Below are 20,999 nucleotides of genomic sequence, written 5' to 3'. Positions count from 1 at the left end.
ACAGGCATCCTGCCCATCTAGAGGAACTGCGTGAGGGTCTAGGGAGACAAAGATGTAAAAGTGAAGAAGAGATTATATGTGTGAGCACGTCTGGTACAAAAGACAGAGCTGGTATTATAATTATTATTGTTACCCCCTCCTAACTTCTCATCATCAAAATAGAACAAGAGAGAAATGACCAGAAAGCTACGCACGAGTAAACGAGGTGTGTGTGTGTGTGTGTGTGTGTGTGTGTGTGTGTGTAGATGCAAACAAATTCAGTCTGAGAAACAAAGTAGAACAACAAGGAAAATTCATCAACTGAAAACTGTTGTAGAAAGAGTAAATGTGATGTTCCCCTTCTCACTTAGTCTCTGTAACCACAGGCCATTTCTTTAACTTTTCTACATGGTTGCCTATCTTATGAGATAAACGTGACAGTTCTCCCCCCTTCCCTATCTACTGACCTAACATGGTTTTAAGAAACTAAACTAACTGGAGGATGGAGGTGCACCATCCATGTACTGTAATTAAGTACATTGAAATTGAGGGACTAAAGATTCCCAGTCTTGTTGGTTCAGAATCACAGCAGCATCCTTTTATCTGAGGATAGAAGATACTTCTAGTACCTTCCACCATCCACCAAATATAAGTACCAAAATATAAATACATTCCAAAACTCAGAAATAAAGGTTTTTTGTAGCTAGCTGCCCCTCAGTCTGATGCACAGAGAGGTATAGGGCCCTTCTCGTGCCCTCACCCAACATTAGGTACCAAATAAGGTTAATCAGAGAGCATGCTGAACCACTGAGAAAGCATATCCGACAGTAGAGAGAGAGGACAGTGAGTTAATATAAAATATTTATATCTGCAGCCATTTAGTAAAGGGTCAGATAGCCCTAAACAACTTAAGTCCAAGTGGCACTATCAAGAGGAAGTTAAATTGTACTTAGTGGGCTGTATCCAAAAAAAGGGCAGAATATGGTGTAACAGCAAGTTCTAGGCCATGGTCAGTGGGGATATCCCTGAGGTGAAGTCTGAAAAACCCTGCAGTCTCAGGCGTAGAAATACAGGTGAGGAGCCTGACCACAGAGGTGGTATAAAGGAGCTAATCATAGCAGATGATGTCAAGTGATTCCTAAATTTTAAAAAATGTTAAGGATTCTGGAAAGATGGCAGTGACGCCAGTAACAGTGTAGTTTTTTTGTTTTTTTATCTCTCTGAATCCCTATGCAAAAATCAAGGAAACGTGTATCAAAACTGAAAACCCATGTATATTTACAACAAAAAATTTTTTGCAAATATATTCCCCTCCAACCCCAAAATACAAGTGAGTGAAGACAGAGCACCAACAACCATAAGACCTGCATAGTATCAACATCTGAACAAGGGAAAGAGAAGAAAGGCTATCTTACAAACCTGAGAACAGGAGAACCCCCAAATAGCTGACAGGTATTTGCTAGAAATGACAGACAATCTGAAAATAGCTACTGAAACTAGGAGAGTTCTTCCCCAGCCCAGTGGTGTGTGAGAGCAAGGGGCCTTTGGTAAGATCTGAAGGAGCTAGAAGAGTCTGGCCACTGAGCATCCTTTCCGGGAAATGACCCACACTGAGAAGAACTTTCTAGGACTGGTATCAATATTGACTAGGATAGGGATAATAGAGACCACAAAAAGAGAAAATATCCAGATTCAAGTGGGGGAAAGAAATAGAGCCAGAAACGTCGGAAAGCAAACTGCCATAGTTTTTAACACTATATGAAAATTAAAAAAGAGTAAAGGGAGCTGTGTAAAGTTAGAAAAGCTCCTGAATCCTAAAAGTTGTAGCAAATTAATTTTATGTTAAAATGCATAAGTATCAAGATCGAACCCCATCCAAATTACAATAAGAATTTTAAAAGAGCAGAGAGGACAGAATAACCTCCCTACAGAAAAATGAGAGCATACCAGAAAGACAGGCCCGCAGAGGAGATGACAATTGTAAGCTATTTCAAAATGAGTTAACAGACAAGAAAGCAATGAAAATAACATAAATCATTATTATAAAAATCAGAAGCTAGATGGTAGAGCTCTCTAAAGAATTTGAAATAAAAGGAAAAAATAATTTCAGAAATGAAGACTAAATTAGAAGGTATGCAAAAGCAAATAAACAACAGTTAATGCCTTATGAGAAATAGAAGGTGAAAAGAGAAACTTTTTTAAAATCAAAAAGATGATACACATCAAAGAGAGGCAAAGAAGATCGAACACACAGATAACAAGAGTGCCTGAAAAAAGAAAACCAAAGAAGGGAGACAAAGCAAATGTTTAAAGCTATAATTCAAGAAAAATGTTCTTATTGAAACTACTTATTAAAAGAGCGTATCTGTATATCTGAGAATACTGACTCATATTGAGCAATACCAAAGTATCAGTATATTATAGTAGAATTGCTGTACCTTAAGGAAAAAAAAAATACTGTGGGCGCCTAAGCAAAAACAGCTAATGATTTATTAGAGAATGAAATCTGGGTTATCATCAGAGTTTTTGACAGCAATACTTTATACCAGAAGAAAATGGAGTAATACCTTTAATATACTCAAAAGGAAAAAATATTATCAACATTCAGGAACTCAAGGAATATTGCTCCTATGAGCCCCTCCTAAGGAATCTACTTGAAAACAAACTTCAAACAACCAAAGTGACTAGAGATATATCCACGTGATTGATATGGGCATTAAGCATACACTACTTACAGACTAACTAAAGGTTAAAGAGGAAAGAGTAGTATATGTAATGGCAATGTGCTCAAACAATGTAGATAATGTTCAACTTCAAGAAATTTTAGGAGAATAGAGAGCACATATACCCAAAAAAATGTTTTTACAGATCTCAGTTTTTCTATTGATTGTGGTATTGTTACTCTGATACTATTGTGTGTATAATGGAGGATAAAGTGAATGAGTAATTATAGAATATTCTAATTCCATTATCACCTTTGTTCTTGAAGACCAAGACTCTCAGTGTGGAAAAAGAAATACAGATGTAATATAGAAGAGGATAAATTAAAAACCCTGTCGTCCTGAATTTGATTTGGAACTGTCAGTGTGAACTCATGGGTGTTTTGTCATATAAATGTGTGTGTGTGTGTGTGTGTGTGCGTATTTATACTGATATACATATGCATACAACATGTATATTTCCTAGCTCTGTCCACTAAAGAAGCCTAGAAACTATCACCAACCCAGTAGCAATAAGTGTCTATAGCACCCAGATTTTATACTTAAAAAACCTTTTTTCACTACAAGAAACCAAAGCTTTTGAAAAAATGGCTGAGTCCAGGTCTGCGGAAGGAACATTTCATCATACCAGATAGCAAGGAAGCAAAAGAACTCAGGAAGCTACCACTGACCAAAAATGTGACAATTTGAGCTTCTAAGGAATAATAATTATGATTAATTAAAACTCAAAATATGTTTAAATTCATGTATTCATAATGATATGCAAACAACTAATTAGTCAACTTCAGAGGATGACACAGGACCAATTCATTACCTTGAACACTGCAAATAAGGAGAAGGAATTGAGCATTTATCCTGCCTTTCCTATATGAACTATACCACTGGGTAACAACATAGTAGGTGAGAGGAAGCATCTCTTTATAAATATATGTCAACTAATAAATAAGGGGAAAAGTATATAATTTGAATATCATTATTTTGCAACTCCCAATAAATAAACGAACCTAGGCATTAAGCTTCAACAACTGTTAACATCAAAAAAAGACAGCAATAATCAGACCTTGATCTTGTATCTAGAAGGGGATGCTACTCCATTGTTTAAAGAGTTGAAATATTTTAACCTCACAATGGCAACGATATGTATATTGCTTTCATTTTGCCCTAATAAGGAGAACAACTTATTAATTTTCACCATGTACTCACAAGAAGGGCTACTTTCTCCAATTTATAATAAAGAATAGTGTCATATACATTTATGGATGGCAAATGATTATATTTACTTGGATTTTTGGTCATTATTTTGCTTAACAAGATCTACAGTGGCCATCAAAATGGTTCAATATGCCACAGCTCCCACGAAGTTCAGCTCAGTCAACAGATATGGATAAAATTGAGCTCCATGGATCAGAATAAAAATGGTATGTAAGATCCACGAGAGCCATTGAGCACTCTTCTGTGGCACAACCAGGGAGGCCTTTGATGAGAGGCAGACCCTTATTGTGATTAATAATGGTAGTTGAGAACTTATTTTCCTTTGTATCATGTTTTATTTCTTTGCATTCAGTTGAGCAGATAAGATGGCTTAGCAACAGTAAGTAAACCAGCACGGTCACTACCTAGCCTATTTTTTTAACATTGTGCTGTGTATTACTAATTGATTTGTTTCTTCTTGGAGGGGGCTGCAATATACTTAAAATGAAACCCAGTGCTTAATGGATTTTTCTTTCCTCAGCTGTCTGTAACCAATCAGTATTTTGATGTTTGTAGGTTCTTTATACAATATAGCTGTGAGTATTAAACTAGGTTTCCAGTGGGTGGTATAATTAAGAACAAGATAAAGCAGTTCTTGTCTTTTCTCTCTCATAAATGAGTTTTAATACAATAGTTGTTTTTTTGTTTGTTTTTTAAGTAAGAGAAGAGGAAAGAGCTGGGTTTCCTCCCTCACCTGCTCCCAATCCAGGCTCCTCCTTGGGGGCCATTTAATCCTCCTACAGCTCCACAGAGCCTCAGGGATCAGTGTAGACTCTCAGCTGGGGAAATGTGAGGACCCTTGAACTCTCAGATTGGCAACTTGGCGTCAAGCTCACCTCACTGCTGGTCTCACTGTGACCTTGATCTTCTCTTTAAAAACCAAGATTTTCCCTTGTTGCTTATTACCCAGTCCCTCTCATATGTCTGCTTGCTGATCTTGTAAACATTCCAGTTACCAGATTCCCTTTTGACACCCCCTGGCTCCCCGTGGCCTCTCGGGGGGCCAGAGTCCTGACACTGAGCACCTGTTTTCCCTGGTTTGCACCCATGACCCCCTAAAGTGCACCCTCTGCTAGGCTAAGCTACTGTGGGACTTTCTGAGGCTGAGGGTCTACCTACCACATACCCTGACCAGACTCCTTTCCCCTCGTGGTGGCCTGCCTACTCTCTGGTCCTGAGAAAACTTGGTCGGGTTTAACTGAGCTCTGGGCTCATAGATTTAAAAAGGGGGGAAAAAAAAAAAACCAGACTTGCAGAAAGGTTCCATGAGGATTTCATGGTGACTGTAGCACCTTTTCAAGTCTTGAACTTAAACTCAGAAGATCTGTGTTTAACTCCTAGCTTGACTGATTATCCACTCTGTTTACAGCAGGCTGGCTCTCCTGGAAAAGTTGTCACATAATGCAAATATTGTCCTCCCTCCACCGTGGCCCCAACCTAGTATCTACTAATCTGAATCTTCAGGGCCCCGGAATCTGTATTTTTAAAGGTCCTTAGGTGGTTTGGGAACCACTGAATTCAGATATCTCCAAGGTCCCATCTTACTGTGGCATTCTGTGATGTCTATGAGATTCCAAACAGAATGAGCAAAGAGAACCGACAGGATGAAGCTTTAGTAAGACAAGCCCCCACACATCAGAAGCAGGACAGCCCTTCACAATGGGCAATAAACTCAGAGAATCCATACCCCCAAGAAGTGCTGCTGGTGGGACACAGAAATTAATTCCAAACAACTTTGGGCAGATTTATGAGAGACAGAGCCATCCAAGGGAGCAGGGAGGACCACCATGCCTCGAAGACTGTGGGGGCAACAGAATTCCAGCTGGGTGAATCATGGGTTTGACCTGGGATGGCAAATCCTCTATTCCCATGGAATCTACTTTAGAAAGAATTCCCGCTCTGGACCTCTCCATCAGCAGTTGCTGAAAATGAAAACAGAATTTTGTGCATAGAAACCACCTGAGACTAATATATGTCCATTGGGTTGGGAAAATATTGGTCCCTTTATTGAGAAACAACCCCTAGAGTCCCTTCTTTATGGACTGGGGAACATAAATCTTGAGATTGGGTGTCTCTGCTTCCTTACAGTCAAAAACTGAGCAGGAAGTTACACACTTTTTAAACTATATTCACTACGCGTCTCTAATGCAGAATGTTGTCCTAAGCGCCTTGCTTAGGTCATCATTTAATACTCCACAGCATGTCTAAGTACTAGGTGTTATTACCTCCACTTGTTCAGATTAAGAAATTGAGGCTCAGAGAGGATGTAGAGTCTACCCCAGTTCTCATACCTCATCAGAGGTAAAATCCAATGAGAAAATTTGGCCCATCTGGATCCAAAGCCCATTCCCCTCTTCCTACCCCGTCAGATGCCCAGCTTGGCCAAGAAGTAGAAGCCCACCCTCTCTGGGAACATCTCAGAGCCTTCAGAGCAATGTTAGGCGAGGCTGAAGTTAGAAGAGGGTCCTGCTGAAGGACATGCTCCGGTAGAACTGTCTTCCTCAGCACACTCTTCAGGGGAAAAAAAATACATATTTATATTTATGGCTAAATTCTTTAATTTCCAGGACTGAACTAACTCAGTGAACCATCATGCTTCTGCCCCAGATTGATAAGGCTGCCCCCAAACCCAGGCTGCTCGCTATAGGCACAGACTGAACCTGCAGAACAGGCTTCAAGGAGCTAGAGAGCACGGGGAGGAGTGTACTTTTTAACTTCTTTTCTGAGCTGTTCTTTTTTCCCTGCTCCTGTCGTCATCCCCAACTCACCGAGTTTAAATTCCTAGGTGCTGTTGGCGGAGGGATCCATATACACAGAAACCCTGTCCGCATTTCCCATTGTCAGGAACAGCACCAGCCTTGGGTGCAGGCAGGTGTCAGCGGCACAGCTCACATTTTTAGAGTTTTGGACTTTACAGTGACCTTTCATACCCCTCGCTTTCTTTAATCCTCATGGCAACCCAGCCCCTTTCGCAGACAATGGAACACGATCAAGGTCCCATAATCAACAATGATGAAGCTGCTCCCAAACTCAGATGTTCGTGGTGATTTCGAAGCCTGAATCCTTTCCGCCTCTCCCCTCTGGCACAGCTCACACATGTGATTTGAACACTGGAGAGGGTGAAAGGACATCTGGCCAAGACAGCTCTGCTGAAATGCCTCCAGTAAAGAGTTAGTCCTTTGAATTAACAGGTTACCCCTTATAATACAAATAGATGAGAAAATTAACCATCAGCCATTCACACCAGAGATGAATGGATTCGTCACCTTCTTGCCCTTGAAACAACCTTCAGAAACCAAATAGAAACCAACATCTTCATTCGAAAAAATGAAGCCAAGAAAGGTATTGAGTGCTCAGTATTGAGTAGCTGTATGCATGAGAACCCCAACTAGAGCTTCGGTCTCCCGACCTCAGCTCTGGGGCAGTGTCACAAAAGCCCACCACAGCCAGCCTGGTTTTCAGATTATCAAGACTGCCCAGTGTAATCTCAATCTGATTGCTAATAATTAGCAACCCAAATTAACCTTTCATTTTTGCATCAAGTTAGCTGAAAGTCATCAAAAGATTTTTATGCTTCAGCAAACAAAACTATATACACCCAAATTAATTTTTTCATAATTTTATGTAGGTAGAGTTCGACTTAATCACTTTAAAGGGAAATAATTTCTTCAATCTTATAATGAGATTTTTGTATTTTAAGTAAAAGTGATTTATCAAGAGCACATTTTTTTGGAAGTTTTTATAGGTTGTAAACATGTTAAAATTCCTGCCAGGATGAAATCTGACAATTCCCCAAGGTCCAGCCAGGCTCAAAGATAGAAAGTTTGGAAGGAATGGCCCAGTGGCAGTGGAGGGGTGGGGATGTGCTGGGTGTTCCTGAGGCAACCCCAGAAGGCCACCTAAGAGCATTGGGTGCTCCGGGTGAGGACAGAGCACCAGGAAGCGGTGAGGGGCTTGGAAAAGGACGTGCACCAAAGGCAGATGTGACCTGTTTCCCATTTTTTACACTCTCTGTTACATAGCCTGAGAGCTGCTTCTAATGCATTTCCAAACACAACCCATGTGGGGGAGGAGGGCATGGAGCTGACTCTGTGTCCACTTTACTCTTCTGATCTTCTCCAAGCTAAGAAGATCCTATATGCAGATATCAAGCTTTCGGAAGCGGGTTAGATCCAGTCACAATAGCACAGACTGAGCACCCGTTCTTTGCCCAGCACCGTGCTGGACTCAATGAGAAACCAGGAGAGGACCTGGCCACTGCCCACCCGTCTCACCTGAGAGGGGTCGTCTCTCCCTCCTCAGAACCTTCACAGTGCAGTGTTAGCCAGACCCTCTTGAGGCTCTTTTTCTGTTACTGTCCTGTCTTGTTGCATCCCTTTGGGTCTCCCATTAGTAGGCTGTAAGCTTCTTCAGGCCAGGCTCCAAGTCTGCTCCATTTGTGTCTCTCCCTCAGTATCTGTCTGGTCCAGGGCCTGGCACACAGTAGATCTTCAACAGAAGTTTCCAGTTCAAATGACTGATTACTGTTCCTTGCCCCGACGTGGGTGCCATCTTGGAACGTGGGTTTGGCCTCATGGAGCAGACAGCTCAGAGGCAGCAGAGGGAGGCCCACGGAGGAGGGAGGGCCAGGCCAAGTGAGTGATCGCCTTTCCTCTTGCGTGCAGTTCACTGGCTGTTCACCACATGCGGGGCCAGTGGGCCCCACGGCCCGACGCAGGCCCAGTGCAACAATGCCTACCGGAACTCCAACCTGAGCGTGGTGGTGGGGAGCGAGGGCCCCCTGAAGGGCATCCAGACCTGGAAGGTGCCAGCCACCGACACCTACAGGTGGGTATGGGGGAGGGGGAGGGCAAGGGGCAGATCCACCCTCCTGAAGAGGACTGGGGTCCTGCCGTTGGGTGCATGCCTGCTCTCCTGGGGTGCCCGGGCAGGCCAAGGCTCCGAGGCCACAGACTCTGGCCCACATTGGGGTGTAAGGGCTGGAGATGGGGAGATTTGGGATAATGGAGTATGGCAAGAAAAGAAGCTGTGTCCTCTGTCCTCAAGGAGCCCAGACTCATTTGTGGAGATGATATGCCTGCATGCACCAGCTTCAGAACATTCTTTAGCTTTATTAATAACTATAATTATAGTGAGCTGTTCTTTGAACTTCATGCTGTTTAAATGAAGCGATGAATGTCAGAATGTTTGGGAGACAAAAGTATGATACACTTGCAAGATGATTTCTTATGCTTGAGCCTCCTTTCCTGGGCCTTCATTGTTTGCAAGTGAAGCAACTATTCTGGAACTCTTATCCCAGGCCCAACCCCACAGTGTTCCACCAGAGCCAGGCCAGGCTGGAGGGAGGCCCGACTCCAACGGGCACTCAGCTAAGCGAAGCTAATGGCAAGGCCTAGACCAGTGGCTCCTAACCTTGAGCGGGCATCGGAATGACAGGAAGGCCAGTTAAAACAGAGGTTGCTGGTTCCACTTGCAGAGTATATGATTTTATAGGTCTGGAGTGGGGTCCAAGAATGTGAATTTTTTTTTCATGCTAAACATTTTTACATTAATGAAGCAAATATGACAAAACACTGACATTTATCGGATGCAGGTTGAGGAGGGAGACGCCAGTGGTACTCACTGTACCCATGGTATCCATCCACATTCAGTCATTCGCCGAGAATCTGAATTTCTAGCAAGTTCCCAGATGACCCCAATGCAGCTCGTGCTGTCATCCTCGCTCAGCTCGATGCTGTGGGCAAGGCCAGTGCGGCAGTCCTCATTCTACAGTTGAGAAAACGGAGGCTCAAAGCGTCAGGAGCTTCCCACGGCCGCGTGGTCAAGAAGCGGCTTCCAAGCCCAGACTTCGGAGGCGCGGCTCTGCGGAGGTTCCTCCCACCGCACAGGGCTGGGCTGTGTAGACAGGAAGCATCGTAATTTTGCTGTCGTTTGTGCAGATGCCCCCTAGAGGCTGAACACAGCGGGAAGTGAGCTGCTTCCCCTCCCGCGGCCCCCAACCCCCGGCACATCCTCAGCCCCCTGGGAAGGAAAGGGGCTGCTCAGGTTGCCCTGTTTTCCGCACATTCCCACCCCTGGGACTTCAGTGTAAATGCGTTCCGGGGAAAGCCCTGAGTGCTTTTTAAATGACATTCTGGGCAGGAATGCAATAACAAGGCTTGACTGCAATCAGATTAGCTGCTCCAGGTCCCACGCATCCCTAGTAAATGGCCAAAGACCTCCGGCTACCCTTGGCCACGCCATACTGAGCAGGCTGGGCCTCCCCTTCCGACCTGGCTGAATTTCCAGGGGTCATCCACTGTCCTAGAGAGAAGGGGATGCATGTCTGTTGAGGACCCACTAGGTATTCCTCCTCCTTTTCACAATGAGGTAGATGTTATTACTATTGTTTTTATCCATATTCCCTTGTTTCCGTATGAAGAAACGAGTCAGAAAGCTTAGCAATAGATCTAAGGCCACTCAGTCAGTGACAAAGCTGGAATTTGAACCCAGGACCCTCAGTCTCAAAGTCTGTTGGTTCTTTCCATTAAAACTCCCACTGAGGAAACAGGAAATGGAAGGGGGCATAGGAATCATGCAGCACCCACCTCCAGGAAGCCTCCAGAAATGAGAGCCTGGGAGGGGAGGCCCCACCGCCTGAAGGGATAGTGGCCAGCCCAGCCCTTGGTGCAGATCCCCACATACAAAAAGCAACGTGAAGAAGAAAGCAGAGGAGCTGTAAGGCAGACAGAGACCTCAACACCTACCCCAGCAAAACCCATTGTCCCGTCCCTGCCCAGGGCGACTCCCAGGCTAGACTGGCTCGAAGTCCTCTGCGACTTATGGAGGTCCTCTTGAGCTGCGTTCCTCCTGAGATAGTGTGAATCAGACCCACTTCCAAACTCGGGCGGGTTATTTAATCTCTTGAGACTCTGTTTCCCCACCTGTAAAAGGCGAAGGTTGGGGGTTGCTAACACCTGCCCAGTTGGTTGCAAAGATCACGTACAAGTGCCTCGCACATGCCCTGCACGTGGCAGGTGCTCCCCAGCCCAGGTGACGGCAGCGAAATCCCCTGGAGTGGTGTCAGGCAATGGCCAGACAGCATTTCCAGGAACAGCCGTAGTTCCTGACTTCTCTGCTTCCAAGGACTTTTTTCTGACTTCTTCAGATAGGTCCTGCCTTTTGAAAGGTTTTGCCTGCCAAACTACACGTATTAAGTAATAATTCATTTTCCTATTTTCTATTAATCACAGCCACATCTAAGTCTAGCCAGGTTTCTGATCTGTGTAAATTGCCACGGTATAACCATCCGTGTTGCTACAAGCCCGGTCCAAATCAGAAAACTGTTTCCGTTTCTCTCTTTGGAATATTGAGACTAGCTCCCAGCCCCCAGCACTGCCCGCTGAACACTCAGAAACGCGCGCAAGAGCCGTTTTTCTGTTGAAGCAGGACACTTCGAAGTGCCCACATTTGTAAAGGGGACTTCTGATCAGGACTTTTTTGAACTGGCCTGAGAAGCACCATATCAAAATGGAAGAATCAAAACCAAAACATGTTGCCTTTGGGTTTTTGTTGTTGCTTTTGACTCCTTGTTTTTTAACCCAACAAAGACTTACAGATATTCCTGACCCTCACCTCATCCTTGACCCTGGATGAGGCTTGAGACTTGGACAATAATGTCTACTGGTCACATAACATCGCATCAAAGAAGCAGACCATTTAATGATTTGCTATACAGACCACATCGAAATGTCCCCAAGTCAGAATATCCAGGTTGAGAAGTCAGGTGCCCTTTTTCTGGAAGATATTTTCTCCATATTAACTAATTCTTATTTAGTAAGTGCAGTTCGTCTAGTGAGACAAACGTAGGACACACAGGAGGATGGATGTAAAAGGTTCTTGAGGACAGAAAGGTTGGAATCATTCCTTAGGGAGTCCATCTATTCCTGGAAGAGTGTGGCGCTCAGCTAGTTCTGCCTGGCTGCAGCTTGAGGCCTGGCACGATTATTGCTACAGTCAAGGTCTCTACCTACTGATCAGAGAGGTGAGGGAAAGCGAGCTATACTTACCAAGCACCCACCGTGTGCCACAGTGAGACGTCATTGCCTGGGGCTTGCTCTGGGATGCATACAGGTAAAAAAAAAAAAAAAAAAGAAAGAAAAAAAATCTTTTTTTAAATTAATTTTTATTGGAGTATAGTTGATTTACAATGTTGTGTTAGTTTCTGCTGTACAGCAAAGTGAATCCGTTATACGTACACATATATCCGCTCTTTGTTAGATTCTTTTCCCATATAGGTCATTACGGACTACTGAGTAGAGTTCCCTGTGCTATACAGTAAGTTCTTATTAGTTATCTATTTTATATATAGTAATGAAAACACCTCCACTCTTAATTAACTGGTCATTTACCCGGTGTTCCTCTCCCATCTTCTACACCTTTGTCTACTACCACGAAGAGGGAGAGGAAGGACAGGCCAGGAAGGAGACAGGTGGGATGTGCCAGGCTAAGGTGGGGCTTTAGGGGCAAAACCTAAATCTCCATCTCCTCCCCACACACGCGCACACTGCTTTCCTGCCCTGGGCTTCCCCTTCCCCTGGATTTGCCACTTCCTCTGTCAGAACAGGACAGGTGTCCATACCTGCTCCCCTCCTGCTTTGCACATCTCAGCGGACCATATTAAGCACCTATTAGGACACTATGCCTACATAAAGAGGTGCAAGATCCAGTTTCTGCCCAAGAGGAGCCCCAGTCAGCGGTAGATGTAGGAACAAAGCATTTCAGTGTGATGTAGAAAGTACTGCAGTGGTGGCTTACACACAGCCCTGTGTCAGAGGCCAGGGGAAGGGCCTGAGTTCATGGATGGCTTCCACAGGGAGACAGAAGCCTAAGTTAAGTCTTGAAGGTGATAGAGTTGTCTACGAAGACGAGGGGAGGGCCTTCCCGATGGAAGGAGCCCCTGGGGCCAGCCAGGGCCTGCAGGAGCTGAAGCAGGACCTGGCCCTGAGGCTGGAGCCTCACCTGCCGAACACGTTCAGCTCCTTCTGGTGCCAGCGTGATGGTGGTGGTGAGAGAAGCAAGTGGGGAGGCAGGGAAAACAGAGGGAAGGCTGGTGAGGTCATGCAGGCAAGAGTCACATGGGGCTAAACCAGGGCAGGGGAAACATGGCGGGAGAGGCCGAAATGTTTGGGAGGTAGAATCGGCATGACTGGAGGACTGGGTGGGTGGGATGGGAGCGGGAGGGACACCTGATCTGGGAGATTTTCAAGTCTTGGTTCTGAGCGCCCATGGAGGAGGGCAGCTAAGGTGGATCAGAGCAGGAGCGTGGATTGTGGGGTGTGTGCTGGGGCAGGAGCCTCAGCCTCCGCCTAAAATGGAGACACACACTGACTGAGTTCGGCTCCAAGGCCCGGGGGGATTTAGTGTGTGACACCCCGCGCAGGGCCAGTCGCATGCAGATGTCAGCCAGCCAGCCTCTCGCTGTCCTGACTTCTTCCCCTCTTCATCCTTCCCTCCCTCCGCCCAGCCCACCTGCCTGTTCTCCTGCCTCTCCAGGGTTCCATATCCTTCCCTGTCCCCCTCCTCCCCCAGCTTCCCACGTACACACACAAATACACACACGCACACGCAGGCGCACGTGCCCACGTGCACACAGATCGTCTATAAAAACTTTGGTCAAGCACAGCCCACAGCTCCTGATGACAGTTCTCACATGGTTCACGTGCTCCTCAGACATCACGTACAAGAGGTCTCAGATCCCAGCTGGAGCCAGCAAAGCCCACCAGCCAACCTGGGCCACAGCTGTTCCTGACGGCCTCCATCACTGACACTAGTTGCCTCACCTGGCTCCACAGACCAGCACGTGCAGCTGGATGACACCATCGTTCAAATCCACAAGGAGCCATGGAGTACCTACTGCCTGCCCGGCTCTGAGCCGGGGTGGTGCGGTGCAAGGGGCCTCCGGTTGTCTGCCAGGCACTGAATAGATGCTGCAGAACTTGTAGAGAGGACTGAGCCTCTGGAGCCTTGCAGTCTTTGCAAAGGCCACAGGGCAGAAGAGTTCAATAACAGTCCACAATGCCGATAAAGTTCTAAACAATTGTAGAAGAGAGTCACAAGTCATGATTCATTGCCAGAGTAATTGTGCAGATAGCCATAGCCACGAAGAGCACAGAGCAGGGAAAGTGGATGGAGGGGGGCAGCATTGAGCAAACATCCATGAGCCGCAGGCAGAATGAAGTTTGGGTTCAACTTCTGACACACTGTGTGACCTTGAAAGTGTGCTGCCCCTCCTCTACAAGGGCTTCATCTGTCGATGGAGGGGTTGGAGAGAGAGGTCACTGACATCTCTTCCAGCTCTGATATTCCTGGGTCAGGAAGGTGGTAGGGAACCAGTGGACCATGAGTCTTACTCATTGGTGCAAAACTGGAATGGAACTGGGGCAGCAAGGAGCACATGCCTCCACCGCTGACCCCTGGGGGTGTCGCCTGATGGCTCGCGTGACCCATCTGGATCATAGGACTATGTACCTGCACAGAGCTCTCTCCCTGACCAAGCCCTGCACATACCCAACGTCTCCTGTGCTCTCACAGCAGCCCTGGAGGCAGGATGGATACGCAGGGCAGACCTAACTATTCTGATTTCACAGAGGGGGAAACCAAGACACAGAGGATGGGAGGGACTCACTCAAGGTCCCACTGGGTGTTAGAGGCAGAGCCCAGAGCAGGTGTGGAAGAGAAATTCCTGCTTCCCCAGGTGGGGTGCTTTCACTCCTTCCCCCCCTCCACCGCCCCCAGCAGCCCCACCAAGTGTGCCGCCGACACCACCATCACGGCGCCCACCAGCTGTGCTCTCCTTTCAGGATCCAGCAGGCAGCCACTTTGATTTGCGGCTAATTCTTTATTTTAAGAAGATTCACAACTCAATTACATCAGGTAACAATAGCTCACAGTCAATAATACAAAACGCAAACCCCATAAACATCCATTCTGACTAGGGGACGTGGATTTAGATGAAGACAAACAAAAAAATGACAGCCTCGGCTCGTTGAGAACAGTATCCTGTAACTTCCAGTAAACTGGAATCACTGCGAGGCGTTTTCCCCACTTGAGTGGCAAGTATTTTAATTTGTTGTCATTTGTCAACCATCAAAATAGGTTGTTTACGAGGGATGGGAAAAGGCTTCAAAGACTCAGGCTGAGGTGTAACATGACTCGTACAGTTCGGGGGTCCTCAGAAGCGCCAGGGCTGGCCTTGTGCTCCCACAGGCTCCCTGTGGAAGTAGGTCCTGGGTGAAACTGAACACCCTTGACCCTGGCTCCTCGGCCACACCCTGCTCCCCCTATTGCCCTGCTCTCTAGAATCCGGGGCCTTATTCACTCTCCCCCTTCTGCTTCTCAGAAGCCACCCCAGGAGAGGAGTGGACAGGCTCCCCCAGGGGTACATTAGCACAGTAGTTACTCACTAGCTACCCTCCAGGAGCTAAACTAGGCCCCTTATAAGGGGTATTATCTCATATAACTCTCATAACAACCTTTTAAGGTAAATATTCTTATCCCCCTTTTATAGATGAGGAAACTGGAGCTCAGAGAGGGTACATAAACTACCCAAGGTCACACAGCTGGCGAGTAACAGGGCCAGAACCAGGAGAGGTAAGCAAGGTGCCTTGGACACAAAAGTTCAGGAGGCTCTGGCTCTCAAGGTTGACCAAGTGCAAGGCCAACACCTGGGCAGATGTCTAACCCAGTTCCTGGCCCTGAGTGACAGAGTTGGATTTGGATCCAGGTCTGTCTGCATCCAGCCTGTGCTTTTTTCACTGTGGCACAGGCCACCCAGGAGGAGATGGGCCTTCTAGTAGCAGCTAGAAGTTTCCAAAGGAGTGAAGCTCTGTGGTGGGATTTCAGGCCTCACAGGGCTGATGAGGGAGGCACTGCCTCCTACCAGTAGCCCAGGTGGGCAGCTGCCAGTCCCGTGTCTTTAAGCCAGTAATAGTCTAGGTGGAAACGTGGGGCTGAGGCCATCACACAGGAAAGCAAACTCCAGCACCTGGGTGCCGATCTCTACTGTCTCCTTTGAGGTCTGTAGAGCTGACCCCAGCCCAGAGTCCCCCTTGCACTTGGAAGCAGTTTGTAATCTTTTCAAACCCACTACTTACCCTCATGAGGGCGGGGGTCCTTATTTTTTTCCTTGGTAGGGGAAGCTGAGGCTCTGAGAGGTTAAGCAAGTTGCCCCAAGTCACACAGCCAGCAGAGCGCCCAGGGTATGACTCAGAACTCAGGGCTCTTTCCATCCACTTCACTGCCAAGGGCTAGGTCAAGACCCAAATGGGGCTGGATTTCAGACTTGGTTGGGGGCAGGAGAAATAGGAAAGAAGGCTTAGAGAGGGGAAAACATGTCAGGAACAAGCAACTTCTAAAATATAATGCTTTGGCTAAATTTAAACATGTGAAAGAGTTCAGAATGATTCATAATGCAGGCGAATGATGCAGAAAGGATGAGCCGGGTACAGCTTACCTCTCAGACATAGCAGGAGTGGGCAGGGTGAGGACTCCCTCTTGGGCCGCAGTTTTCCAAGCCCACAACACCTTCAGATTGGAATGACTTTCTTAGGTAACCTGCCAAAGCCCCGGAACCTTGGAGGGGCCAGCAGGACAGATGTGGCCCGTCTACGCCCACATTGCTGTCTCTACACTCCACAGAGTCTCTGGAATGCCCAGCACCACCCCGGCCCCAGGCTTGCCTTCTCTGAGCTAAATAATTCTGCTGCTTTCCTTTCACCAATGAGCCTTCCTTCTTCTTCAGCCTTTTAATTGTCCTTATCACCCCTCCTTTTCCAATGGGTCAGGAGCGAGGGTTTGGCTGAGGGTCTGAGTGAATTAGCATGGGCCAGTAGCTTCTCAGACCACTCTTGTGCATCATATAACCTGGCAGCATCCTGTCGGAGGGGGAATGGGCTCCATGAGTGGAAATGTAGAGCTCTGGACCAGGGTTTGCCCGGTCCAAATGAACCCCTCTGGGCCTCGGTTTCCTCATCTGCCAAATGAGGTTGCTAACAGCTACTGTTTACGGCTACTGGGGGGATGCCATATGCACTCACGCCTGGCACATTGTAAGATGCTCAGGAATTGGCCCTACTTCCCTCTGCAGAGCTACAACGCCCCACTCCCCCACCCCAGCGCCTAGGTTTCCTGCCTCTTCATTCACGTTCACACAAGCCTGACTCGTACCTTCCACCTCTTTCTGCTTGTCTGGGTCCTACCCAACCATCATCTCCACCATGAAGCCGACTTCAGACCCACACCCCACATTCCCCAAACCAGCCAAGGCCTCCAGCACCACTGCCTCAATGTCTGTCGCAGTCCTCCGCCTCTTTCCCGGGCCCCGAGTACCTGATGGCCCTGATTTGTGCCGAGACCTGCCACTTTCTCGGGGCTTTCACCCATTATCTCCTTCAGATGTTGAACCTTCCCATGGCCCTGTGAGTTCGGAAAGGAAAGAATGGTCCCTCTTTGACGAGGGAAGGATCTGGGACTCTGAGAGGTCCACTCCTCAGATGGAACCCCAGAGCCCTTTGGTGCCTCCGCTTTGCCTCCCTGATATAACCACCCCCACAGGGAGATGTCGTAACTCTGTCTCCCCAATTTCTTTGGAAGCCCCCCGAGGGCCTGGAGCCCGTCTCCCACCTCGTCTTAGGCACGTGGCCTTACACCAGTTTGCAATGATCTCCCATCGGTGCCGGGCCCCGGAGACAGGACAGTGGGCTCAATTCTTCGCTCTCTACAGAGACCTCAGGTCCTCACCTGCCACGTTAGCCATCAGCTGGCCCTCCAGGCTTGTCTCTGCAGAACAGGCCCGGGATCAGCCTTAGGAAGGCCTCCAGGAGGCCCCTCCCATGCTTGGAACACAGGACATTTCCTAGAAGTATAGGTGGAGAAGCCGCCATGTGCACACGTGTGCAAAACCGTCTTACAGCTCTCCCCGGAAGCTTTTCTTCAAGGACCTTGGATTGAATATGCAGGGACTTGAAAGCCCCCCAAGTTCCTCTCCCTGGCAGCCGGTCTATGGGGAGGCGTGTATATCCGGCACGCGAGCTGTCTTCAGGGCACACCGCTCTTCTGATACGGTTCATCAGTTGGGTCCTTTCTCCCCCATCCCTGCTTGACTTCATCTCAACAACCTAAGAGGCAGCAGAAATACTCCCGCATCCCCACTTGCTGGTTTTATTTTCGTCATGATTGGTTGTTTTTTGTCCGCACACACATTGCTCCAGAAGGAGTTGCTGGCGGGATGCGAATAAACAGTCTGTGCTCGTAAACACCGCTCTCCTCAATCATTCCATGTGGGACTCCTTGTGTCTGGACCCCGTGGGGAGACTTTAAAACATTGTACCAAGTCAGTTACTGCTCCTTCAACCAGTAAGAATAATAATAAATACTTAGCGGGTGCTTCTTACGTGCCAGCCACAATTCTGAGACTTGCAACACTTCATTTCTTTAATCTTCGCCACACACATGGGCTAGAAGGTAGGTTTTTCTTATCCCCATTTTACAGATGAGGAACTGGAAAGTTCAATTACTTGTCTAAGGTTGACCACATGAGTCCTTTGCTCTTGGACAGGGAGAGAAGTCCATAACAGGAAACCCCAGGTATTCAGGACACCATCACCCCAACAGCCCACATTAATACAGACTCCCCCTGTCTTCATCTCTTCTCTCTCTCTCTCTCCCTGCCCCGCTTCTCCGTCTCTTCCTCTCTTCTACCCCTTACTAGTTCTTTACCTTCCTAGCTCTGTGAATGAGGCATCTCCCTGCCCCTCTCTGAACTTGACCTCCCTCTCCTGACAGCGGAGAGAGGACCCTCCTTGCTGACCTCATGGGCTGATGCAGGGGAGAGACCTCCAGCACGAGGGTGGTGCACTCGGCCTGTTAGGAGCCGCTGGGTTGGCAGGAGGGGAGTCAGTCTTCATACCGTGGCAGGAGCCCATGCGCTCTGTCCTGTTACAGCATATCAGGCTACGGAGCCGCTGGCGGGAAAGGCGGGAAAAACACGATGATGCGATCCCACGGCGTGTCTGTGCTGGGCATCTTCAACCTGGAGAAGGACGACGTGCTGTACATCCTGGTCGGGCAGCAGGGGGAAGATGCCTGCCCCAGTGTAAGTGCCCAGAGCGGGGGTTTCTCCTCCACACTCACCAGGACCCAGGCAGGTCCCTCAGAGGACACAAACACTGCACACACGCCTTTGGAGACCTCACGTTCAAAGATGGCGGGACTCACCCTTTGTTCTGCCTGCAAACGCTCCTCCCTTTCCAGGGCCATTTGGGTGCATGAGAAGGTGGGTGGTGTGGCTTTGGGGGTCGCACATCCCTACAGGCACCGAGGCTGAGGCATGGGTTTTATGAGCAATCTTTAAAACTGAAGAGCTGAATTCTGCTAAAATGGGCAAATGGTGGTTCCTCTTAGCACAAGTGCGAGTTGAAGCCCACTGCCTAAGCTTTCTTGCAAGGGCACCATTGTCTTTAGCCATATTATCATAAACAGGAAAATACCAGACTAAACATGTCTTGTTCAGCTCAAAATCACAGACTCATAGCCACATATATGCATATAAAACCATAGAAAAAATTCTGAAAGATACAGATAACACTGGTTGATTCTGGAGAGGGGACTGGAGTTGAGGGTGCTTTGTCATTAATGTCTGATATTGTTACAAAAATAATGCAGTCACATATTATTTATTATTTGTGTGATTAAATTTTTTAAGTGTTTTAAACACAGACTCAGAGCTGAAAGACCATGTAATCCACTACCCCCATTTCACAGATGAGAACATGGAGACCACAGAAGTGAAGGGACTTGTCCAGAGTCACTCATAATGCAGCACAGAGACTCTGGCTCCTATCTTTGCTGCCCCAAACTTGCTTGGGGCTCAGTTTCTACAGCCTTTTTCCCTTTTCCACTTATAACACATCACTTGACAAGCCAGACTGTCACCCTCTGCAGCCCCAGAGACAACCCTTCATTCTGGTTCCTGACCCCACTGGGGGTGTCCAGCTGTCAAACAGGGAGCGCTCCAACAGCAGTACTTAAGAAAGCCAGTAGTGGTCTAAAATGACCAGGAAGGGGAGACAGTGGGGACTAATAAAGCAGCAGCCATGCCTCTTGCCTGTGCTGGGGGACGCAGGACCCTGGTGGTGCTGGCTGTCTTGATGGGAACTCAGCACTCTGCAGGGGGTTCTCCGCATTGGGCCAGGCCATGCCCTCACTTGAGGGTGAGGTTCTGCACTAGGTGGGACCGGGGCAGGGATTTGGGTTCTAGGTCTCAGGACCCAGGGCTCCTTCCCCAGAAACTTATTCAAGAGCAGAGTTGGAAGACAGGTGTGGGAACAAGAGCTATGAGAAAGCAGTTCAATTCCACAGAATAACCTCAAGGCTCCTAAGAGCCAGGCCCCAGGCTGGGAGCCAGGAGTAAAGTATGTGCCCTACCCCCAACCCCACCTTAGAGGCTGAAAACCAAGCAACAGGAGTAAGCTGCGCACGTGCAACTTTGTGCGTGAGAAATGTCTGGACTCTTTTATGTAGCAACTATAATCAGGACTTTCCAACCTGATTGTTAAGTGTTAAGTCATTACATTACAAGCCGCTGTAATTTTCACAGGAATTTATTGAGTGCTAATGTAATTCTTCCATCTAAGCAGAAAGATTGCATTGACTTCCGGAAGGAACTTTTACTTGATTGGATTGTCATCAATTACGTCTTTTCACAGGACTGAGTCCTTCTTTTTTAATTCAATTGTAATCTACTTCCTCTGGACTGCTGCATTTTATCATTTTATTAATCAACCTACTTGCTCTCAAACCTTGGATGTGCCAGGGAAGTTCCAAAGAAGCCAGGGACAGAGAGCAGCCCCCCCTCTGCTGGTCGGGTCGGGCATAGCATGGGCATGGGGAAAAGAATTGCTCTCCGTCCTGTACACTGTAGGCTGTTTAGCAGCATCCCTGGCCTCTACCCACAAGATGCCAGTAGCATCCCTCAGAAATGACAATAAAAATGCCTCCAGACATTTCCAA

General features: G+C 47.4%; 1 protein-coding gene across 1 annotated transcript in view; it reads left to right on the top strand.

The window, feature by feature from the left end:
• ALK (ALK receptor tyrosine kinase) overlaps nt 1-20,999 on the top strand; it is a 742,496-nt gene that overhangs the window by 683,141 nt on the left and 38,356 nt on the right. The window contains exons 13-14 of the mRNA XM_032653286.1: nt 8,615-8,777; nt 18,933-19,083. Of these exons, the coding sequence (XP_032509177.1) occupies nt 8,615-8,777; nt 18,933-19,083 (314 nt within the window). The remainder of the gene's footprint in view (nt 1-8,614; nt 8,778-18,932; nt 19,084-20,999) is intronic.

This window comes from Phocoena sinus, chromosome 13 (genome assembly GCF_008692025.1).
Source record: "Phocoena sinus isolate mPhoSin1 chromosome 13, mPhoSin1.pri, whole genome shotgun sequence".
Taxonomy (NCBI): domain Eukaryota; kingdom Metazoa; phylum Chordata; class Mammalia; order Artiodactyla; family Phocoenidae; genus Phocoena; species Phocoena sinus.
The sequence above is the reverse complement of the archived record's forward strand: the minus strand, read 5'-3'. Positions and strand labels throughout refer to the sequence as shown.